General features: G+C 43.3%; 1 protein-coding gene across 7 annotated transcripts in view; it reads right to left on the minus strand.

Moving 5' to 3' along the window:
- cpeb3 (cytoplasmic polyadenylation element binding protein 3) overlaps positions 1-9828 on the minus strand; it is a 46846-nt gene extending 37018 nt beyond the window's left edge. For 2 of the 7 annotated variants that reach the window (XM_076050067.1, XM_076050068.1), the window contains exons 1-3: positions 9674-9828; positions 6357-7306; positions 675-759 (exon numbers count right to left, since the gene is read on the minus strand). In XM_076050067.1, the coding sequence (XP_075906182.1) occupies positions 675-759; positions 6357-7306; positions 9674-9779 (1141 nt within the window). In that variant the 5' untranslated portion in view covers positions 9780-9828. The other 5 variants (XM_076050065.1, XM_076050066.1, XM_076050070.1 and 2 more) reach the window with 4 other exon arrangements.
- Positions 9829-9872: the final 44 nt, after the last annotated feature.

The raw sequence follows: 9872 nt of genomic DNA on the forward strand, positions 1-9872 counted from the left end.
GTTGAATATATATGACTTTTAGCTCCACAGTAGAAAAAACAGACACTTTAGAAAACAAGTGCTTTGGTGTATCAAGGCTGCTGGGAAACTCTAAACTGGTCTTCAAGTTGAGATTCAGTCTAAAACCACAATCACACATACGCACGCACGCATGTTCAAGTCTCAGGCAATGGGAACCGCAAACATACACACGCCCTTCAACAGCTATGACAGCAGCATGTTCAGTCATTCAAAACATACATTTCTGCGACATTATCACTTCACCCATCGATTTCAATCAGCAACAGAAAAAGTTGATGAAATGGCGAGACTAAAAAAATTAGAACAAACATGGAGGCAACACCCACACCGCATTCTGTGACCCTACACATCCCAGCACATCCCAGACCCTTACAATTATGCAAAATTTTGCAGATGAGGCTCGTGATTTATATAGTCTTTTTATTTCCAATTTCAAAACAAATTATGATGATTGGTAGTATATTGATTGCAAGATTGGCGAAGAGGGAAAAAAAAACAAACCCAATGTTCCCAGCATGACAAATGCCATAAAGGAAAGAAAGCAAAGCAACAACTGTAAGCATGGACGTATGAATATTCCTAACCTGCAAAATGATTCCTCCATATAATATCAGCGATAGTCATTGGTGGCCCACCGGCAGGGTGTGGTTTACCTTTGTCATGGTCAGTCCTTATCATATCCATTAAGGAATTCTCCAAAGAGTGCAAGCTAAATGCATCGAAGGGCCGATTCCGGTCCTGCAACACAAAATAACACAATGGTTAGGAATGTTAACACTGTGCACACTGATCACACACTGATATTAATAAGCAGATAATGCAGTGAGACATCGCGAATTCAGGTTTCAAGACTTTCCTCTTCAAAATCCAATACATAAAAAAAAATCAAAACTGTCCTGATGTTCTGTCTCGAGACATTGGTTGTGGAATTAAAGCAGCCAATGTTGTAAATGATAAGGTTCTGTCTTGGGCATCAACAACTAGATGATTCAGAAGATAATTAATTGATTTAAAAATTAGATTGGATTTTTTCACTTTTCACTTCAAAATAGTCTGTGGTCATAGTTTTTCTTACACTAAAGATTCATTCATCAACATATTAAACTATGAGAAATGAACTTGCCTGAACCAAATAAAAAATCCAACAACCTTTTGAATGATGCCTTTGAGATAAACCATCTCTCTCTACATATATTTCAATGAAATCATGAATACATTACAGAATTAAAAATGAAATAACTTTAAATACTTTACTAATGGCTATTACAAAACATAACAAATGCATTTCAATACCAAACAATATGGCATCAGATATAAATTACTCAAAATAATCTAGATGTTCTAATCTAAACATTCCAAAGGTTCCAAACAATTTCTTTCATCAAAGCACACATCCAATTATAAAAAAAAAAATACATTTAAAAAAAAAAAAAAAAAAAAAGCTCCATATTTAGCCCTCTGTTTAAAACAACATTTTTTCTTAGCTAATAATGACATTTTGATGTACCCATTACATGTTTGTACGCGGGCAGAAACAAGGTGGCCGCGAGCTGGTCACAGATAGTGGAACAAACATCTGGTGACGGTGTTGTAGGTATGAGTGACCGCTGGGACCTCACAAAGTGTTCACATACAAGGACCGAAGAAAAGTTCTTCTAAAACCACCTTGTAACTTTCACTTTGTAGCAACATATTTTTTTATGAGTTTTATTTATTCATCTTCAACCTGGTGAAGTAAGAAAGAGAAACTGGTTTTCTCATACTACAAGGTGCCTCGAGTCCAGAAACGGACAGTTAATAATACATCAAATGCCAGAGGCTTGAACCAATGACTACTGAGGAAATACTTAGAATACTTCCGCAATGTGCGAGTACATTTCTGAGAATCAACTGTGTGCCAAAGGTAAAGCCCGAGAATACCTCGCTGGGGCTGAAGTTATAGCCTTGGCAGCTGTGTTAGCTGTCCGCTGGATGTGCCGGGGCCACATTGTTTGCACGCCACTGCTATTGTTGCCCATTTGGCTGAGTATTCAAAAGTGTTATTCCCTTCACTCTGGACCCGACAGCGCCACGTAGATAAAAATCTGCCCGCATGGTACAAACGGTAAACACTTAAAATGCTGAGCTTTTTGTTTTCGCGACCCTCCCCCCCCCTCCTCCCCAACACATGTGGATGAGCTCAGTGACAGGTGGGGTGGGAAAGGTTGGAGGGAGGGCCAACAAGCTCTCTGTATTACAACTAGCCGAGTCCCGAGCACACAGTGCTACACCGGAAGTCGGAAATGTGAAAGCCGGGCTCAACTGCATTGGTCCCAACTACTCTGCGGCTCATCTTTCCCAAGAAAGAACATGTTCAGCAAAGAACAGAGGCAAGGTTCAGAAAAACGAATTTCAGACCATGGAGTCTGACCTGCGCAAAGGATTAAGAGATTTAGGGGCAGATACTATAATCTATGATTGCATGTACCAAATCATCATTTGCAAACAGAGCAAAGAGCAGTTTATTTGTACAATCAATGTGCACCTTTTCTGCTTCTCAGTCAATCATTGGCAAGATCACATATCAGAATAAAGATAGATTTAAAAAGTGAAGTTAAATAAAAGGTTACAAGTTGTTGACAAATCATTATATGTGAGCTACGAGAAAGAGACACCATGACCAGAACACTCATTGTTATATTTAGTATGACTATTTGGTCTATTCTGACTACTTTTATATTCCTACTGGAGGAGAATGGCGGTTCAAGTCCTTATGGTCCTATTTAAAATATTTTGACGTTTTGCACTGCTAAAAAAAAAATAAAAAAAAATAGGAAAAAGTGTTCTGAATTTTCACGTCTTCGAAGACAAATAGGATGACGTTGATTTGAATATTCTCTTTCAGAAGATGTGAGCCGATTGAAAAACACCAATGCATCTTACAATCTTCATCTTTTTTATGTAACAAAACTTGAACTTAACTTGATAGAGGGTGATACGTGATATCACACGACGCAAAAGAACATCACCGACGCAGAACCGGCACTTCGGACAGACAATGGAGCGAAATGTTACATAAAGAACCAGCCAATCAACATTTAAAACTAACATCTGGCACCTGTTATCTGACATGACCACGGGACTCTGAGACTCCACCTATCAGTCTGCCCACCAACTTCCATCCTCTTGATGCGATTGTCATCCCGATTGGAAGAGATTACCATGACAGGAGACCACACAAGGCACTGACATCATTTCAAATCAGGGCATCTTCCTTCACCGCTCATGTGACTCTTGTGTCCTAAGCCTCACGCTGACGTGTTAAGTTGAATTCCACACATTCCCCAGCCTGTGAAGCGCTCCGACGCAGGCGGGCCAGAGTCGGGCACGCGGGACTCAAGTGTTTCGCCCCTGCGCCTGTTTTAGTCGGGGCTGTGGGAGACCCTCCGACTCAGAACGAGTACACCGGCCATCCGCTGCATACGTGACCCTTGCACGGCCGCTGTGTGCACCTCTATCAGCTGCCGGGTTTCACTTCTCCAAACAGTGCAGTTCACACGCTGATGATAACTCCTCTCTAATTATGGGTGTGACTACTAAACAGCTACGTGTGAGCCACTGCCCAGGGTTGTCATTAAAAGGCCATGAAAAATGCCTCCTATGTGACATATAACAATTATGGTAGAACTTACATTACATGCGACTACAAAGATTTTTTTTTTTTTTAAATGCAAATGTAACACGATCAGTGAGTGAAGTGATTGGGGAGGATCAACATGATTTTCTGGTTAAACACACCATGGAAAATAAGACATTTTAAGAGGAACAGAAGGTCTAAATAGTCAAGCTTTGAAAGAAAAAAAATCTGTCCCCATTTGTCCGGTTTGAAGGAGAGGTGTAAAAAAAAAAAAAAAAAAAAAAACGCCTGACTGGAACAGCCATGTAAGAAGTCTCTAAGTCCTAAACTGAGTGCCCCTATTTCACCACATACATATTTCAATGTTCTTCCCTAAAATACGATGTTTTAATAACTCAAAGTCAAATGATGAGAGGAATGTGTGACCTGCCGCGGCTAACAAATGCAACTGAACTGGGGTAACTGGGGTAAGTAAAAAGTCAACTTCAACAGTGTAAAATAAAAGCAGCAAATGCATGAAATGATCAATGTATCTCTGAAAGTCCCTTTTAAAACAGACATAAACAGGGGGCAAAGGGTGGATGCAGCACTTTAGGAAGAGAAAGGAAGCAGGGGCACTGAGCAGAGGAAACAATAAGCCAAAGGTTTCAGAGCCCCGACTGGCACATACAGCCATTATTTCCTGAAAAGGCTGTATGTTTTCAGCTGCTTTGATGTTCAGCCTGTGCCGGGCGATGCAGGACCCATGATCGGCCCAACTGTGGTAAAAGAGCGACGTTTTTGCTGGCTCCCTTCCCCAGCGTCATTGTTTTGATGGAATGAACTAATGCTCCTTTTAAGAAAGCCTGGGACTGAGGGAGAACAGGAGGGAGGGAGGGAGGGAGGGAAGGGAGGCAGGAACTGGTTTATTTTTCATGCTGCCTTGTTTGTCATGCAGCATAACTAAACACGGAGCTAACACATGACCAGCCATGTGAATAAAAGACATCCACTTTCAGAAGCGTTCATGAGACGAGTCAAATCTTTGATGGAGGGACACGCAAACCGAAGTAAAATCTACTTGCACTGACAAACATTTGAGAGCAGCAAAACCTGTCGCATGCATCCAAGGACGACATTCCTCTACTATGTCACCCTCTCAAATGTGGGAATTGGAACTGCATGAGACTCCACATTTGAAGTGTCAGTAAGCAGCCACGATAACTTTCACCCTCTCAGAGGTTACATGTTGTAGTCAGGACAAGGACACACTAACTTAACTTCTCATTTAAGAGTAGCAAGTGGGTACACAAGATGGACGGATGGTATCTTGGCATGATGTTGCTCTCTCATACAGAATTTAACACGTCTGTGCTGGTGAGCGTTAGCACTGTGGCTACACAAGCTTATGTGTTGTAAATCAAAATAGAAACTTACTGATGTTATTGTTTTGTTTTTGTTTTTGTCCTAAGGAAGTTTAAAAAGAAAAAAAAAACACAACGATATTTCCTTGTTGACTTCAGGTTCGACCTCTACTTCCGTCTTGGCTGCAAAACCCGCCCAGTACTCAAACAAAAACCAATCCCACACGAGTGTACGAATGTTGCTTTTAAAGACTGTCGAAAATAACAATATCGTGAGGAAAGTAACAACCGACAAGGTGTCACGTTGTCAATGAAAAGTAAATGGCACGTCAATGTGAGGAGTAAAAAAAACAACAACAAACTAGCAAACAAACAAACAAACAAAAAAACTACTGATCACAAAAACATTAGTAATACCTTCCAACAAATGTTTCAAAAAATTATATAAAACAAGATGAGCAAGACATAACATAATAACTGACCCAATAATTAAGCATATGTGTTTAATTATATAAATTCTGCAATTATTATTATTAATTTATTGTATTATGTGTATTGTATTGTATTTCAAGAGAGATGCTTTACTTTTATTTACTGTGCATAAATTGTTGAAAAATTGAGACGTTTTGGTTTATTTATCCTCAATTTCATCATTTTGATTACATTATTGTTTAACTATAATTTATTTACTAAGCCGGATAAATTATTCGAGGCAGCAGTCACTTCAGTCAATTCTTCGAGCACACGGTCACCCTTCGCCGGAATATACAAAAGTACGAGGCGCTCCTGAATGCGTCGTGTGTCCTTTTAAACCATCTCGAGTGAGCTGGCAGAGGGAAAATTAACTATTTAGCGCAACAAACCGTACCCAGTAGCTTATGTCAAGGACTTCACCGGGGCTTTTCATGAATAATTCCTCCACTTTCAACTATTCTCGTTCTCATTCGATCCCCCTGGCTTTCGCGACAAGAAAATTGCTTTTTAGAAACCCATTAATACTTCCCGGTGGTCTGTTGTCGGGCTTTTTACGCACAGATATATATATATATATATAAAAAAGGCATGAAAACACGATGATTGCGACACAATATATCTAATCATAAACACGCCTTTATATAAGGCTTCGAATATAAAGCCTTGTGTTTTTTTTTTGTTTGTTTGTTTGTTTTGGGGGGGGGGGGGGGATTAAGCAGTCTCAGGCAGCAGCATACTTGATCATTATTGAGAAAACGCCCAAAAACAGTTGTCACGAGTGTACGTACATTTGCTAAATCAAAACTAGACATACATTCAACGTTTTCAGAATGACTTGCAGATGTGCGGTGGTGTGTGGGGTGCGGGGTGCGTGAGCACAACGGGCCCGGCGAGCCACTCACCTGAAAAGGCAGTATGCTGTTGCTGTTGTCAGTCCTGAAGGCGCCGTCGTCCATCCACGGCTTCGGCGTGAGGGGACCGGCTCTCGGGAACTTTGGGGGCGCTATGACGTTGCCGCTGTAGGGCTTTTTCATGGGGGAGATCGGGTTGAGGGGCGAGGGCACCCCGACGCCCACTCCCATCGCTCTGCGCGGGTCCCTGCCCGTCTGCAGCCCGCTCCACGGGTTGGACGCCGCGCTCCACGCTGCGTTCTGGTGATTGTTCCACGCCGACGACGGGACAGACGTGGAAGACCCCTTGCTGTTGTTCATGACGGTCTGATACGCGTTTCTCTGCGGGAAGGGGCCTTGATTGGGGCTGACTGGAGATCGCCTCTGCTGGACTTGCTGCTGCTGCTGCTGCTGCTGCTGCTGCTGTTGCTGCTGCGGCTGCTGCTGTTGATGCTGCTGCTGCTGCTGCTGCTGCTGCTGGGACTGAGGAGCCAGACCGACCTGGGGGGAGAAACCGCCCCCGAACACCGGGTTGACGTGGTGCGGGAAGTTCTGAAAAAGCATCGTGCCGTTCACCGAGGGTATTCCCTGGTAGAAGCCGTCGTCCGCGGCGTTCGCGGTCCCCGTAGACCAAGCGCTCCCGAAAGAGGAGGAGGAGGGCGAGGAGAGGGGCCCGCCGGTCTCCTGCGGCTGGTGGTGGAAGTTCAACCCGGGCAGGATGGGCGACTCCATCGGCGCTCGGTCCCTGCTGCTGCCGCTGCTGCTGCTGCTGCTGCTGCTGCTGCTCGGCGCTGAAACAGTCGACGGGCTCTCGGGCTCCGATGAAGAAGTGGTGGTGGCGGTGGGCTCGGATGACGGGGTCGGGGTGGTAGGAGGAGGGTCTACTTGCGTCGGATCTTGCTGATGGTGAGGCTGGGCTTTGGTTTTGTCCATCAGTAAATCATCCTGCATGGTTTGCCGAGCTGCCACGGGGGAGAGACAGAGGCTTGGAGTTATTATTATTTATTATTTATTATTATTACAACTGCTACTACTAGGGCAATTTTAATTTAGGAGATCAAACACCGGATTCGCCGGGCTGGTGTCCTAGTTGGTTTTTTTTTCTTTTTTTTTTTTTATGAACTAGGACAACTTATTAGAGGGGAGCAGGTAATTTCAAAGCAAACGCGTGATCAGACATTTGGGGATGAAAAAAAAAAAAAAAAAAAAAATCCAGAAAACGCTTTTCAGGATTATACCGGTGTCATTTATAAATCCCCCCCCCCCCAAAAAAAATATAAACGGACTATACGGCTGCGGATATTCACCAGATTTCGCCACGTCTCGTTTCCCCGTCCACCCAGGAACTCCGGAGCTGCAATGTGAAACTGATACCGTGCGTGTTTTTTTTTTTTTTGTTGTTTTTTTTTTAGCCCAAGGACCTCCCTTCGATTAATTTACATACGTCAGTAAATACGCTCGTCCTTCAACAAAGTAAAGAAACGTTTCTTCTTAAGGGCTCGGGTCTTGGATATGACCAGCTTTCTGAGCTCAGAGTTAAATCATAAAGACATACAGCAAGAAAAAAAGAGAGACGCTTCATCGCGTCGCCCTTTAAAAGCAATGGAAAGTGACGCACCTGAATCTACCGCACTGATCGCATTCGCTGGGGTAACGCCAAACTGAGGTCCAGAGTCACAATATGTTTCAAAAATCGTCGGCTAAAAATGCAGTTTTAATCATTAGGATTAAACGGAGATCAGCGCCAAATAAGGTTCAAGACACAAAGCAAATGTATTAATTGTTTATTGTAGTGCAAAAGAAGACCTGTGCGCAATCGTCGCACTGACATTAGCAGCAGTGTATCGCAACTTGCAGTTTACAGCAACCCTCGGATATTGCTAACGACTCTAAACGAGAGTCCTGGGGGAAACTTGACGAATGACCTAAGCCGTCGTGCGCAGTTATTATTTTCAATTTATGAGACAACGCCTCGCAAACGCCAAATTATCAGGCACCCGCACATGTCATCATACCAGCAGCTGTGCATTCAAAACGCACCAAGCTGCTGCAATTACTGAGCAAGCCATCGTATTTTTCATTACTGTAAGGACAAACTGGGAACAGGAGATATAAGATACGTTTAAAAAAATAAAAATAAAAATAGGGTGCATCTGTACGACAGCAAATGCAACGGGGAGGTTCACATTTTGAGAAATTAAGATCAGTGATAACACACAAAAAAAATTGCTCCTTTTCTGCCAATCTCAAACTGGTTGCAGTGGAGCTAACGTTGCATCCTGTACAAAGAGGGCCCGCACAGTAACACATGCGAAACTTAGAAATGATCATCTGCCGGATGACACGAGCAAGCGCGGTGATATGAGCCGGACTCTCAGGTCAATCGCAGTACACTGCATTGCACACACCCCACCGGTTAATCCGTGTTTTCTCCTCCAGGAGCTGCGCTTCCAAGGTCACCAAAAGCAGCAGAATCGGCAGCCTTGCGGTGACTCCAACTCACCGGCCTCTCACCACCGCACGCCCTGTCAAAACCCGGCCGTTCGGACCGCCTGTTTATCGCGCTGATCGAGTCGCCCGATGCGTTTCGCGAGGTTGTCCCTCGCCTCGAAATCTCCCCCCCCTTTAATCCATATGTGTGACTCCACGCAAAACGAGGAAAAACAGCATGCACACGCAGCGTTGAAGGGCTTCTCTGTTCGTCACAGAGAGTCTAAATTACCTTTATCGTTCACCTTTAGGGGTTTCTGTAAAAAAAAAATAAAAAAAAAGACCGAAGAAAGAAGGAGATATTTCTGTTTGCTTCGCCTGGGTTTTTGGTATGACACAAACGAGCTACCCTTGTGCCGAGGTAGTCAGCAGTTGCCTCAACAGCTGATTGACTGCGGCGCATGGATGATGTCGAGTTGGATGCAGGGACTTGTAGTTTCTACCGATTGCAGTGACCGGTCTACAGATGGGTAATGTCATTTGTTCTTGACGGGTGCGGTAAAATAAAATAAATAAATAAGTAATAATAATAATATTAATAAAAAGCGTAAAAAAGAGCTGGCTCGCAGGTAAAGGCTCCAATAATTAAACACCCTGTGAAAGTAGCCGTAAACACAGGAATCACAAGCTCGTGGGAGTCCTCGTTTAAGTCGCATGGCTTTACATGACAATTGTGGGAAATACACAATTTTTGTAACATTTTTTTTATTCAGTATAACATTTGTCGGTGGACATAAACTTAACATAAAGCAGAGGTACTTAAATTGTCTGAGGAAAACAACCGTGCTGCGGAAGTAAAAGTGAATACTTTGCACTCAACTAAATTCAAGCGTCCGTACCTTTGTCAGATGTGTTCTGCAGCCATATGTGCATCTTCATGGTGCTTTTAATCCGCACAAGTGTGGTATGTCCTTTCCGCGTCTTACGGCGGATGATTCTGAACATTAATTTGGTATTTTAGTCATAGAAGGGAGGAAAGAGCCGTGGAACTACATATCCCAAGACAGTCGACGGTTTCTGCGCTTGAGCGTCGCCCTT

Source organism: Nelusetta ayraudi, unplaced genomic scaffold (assembly GCF_046127955.1).
Source record: "Nelusetta ayraudi isolate G7.1 ecotype Tasmania unplaced genomic scaffold, CSIRO-AGI_Nayr_v1 ptg000122l, whole genome shotgun sequence".
Classification (NCBI taxonomy): domain Eukaryota; kingdom Metazoa; phylum Chordata; class Actinopteri; order Tetraodontiformes; family Monacanthidae; genus Nelusetta; species Nelusetta ayraudi.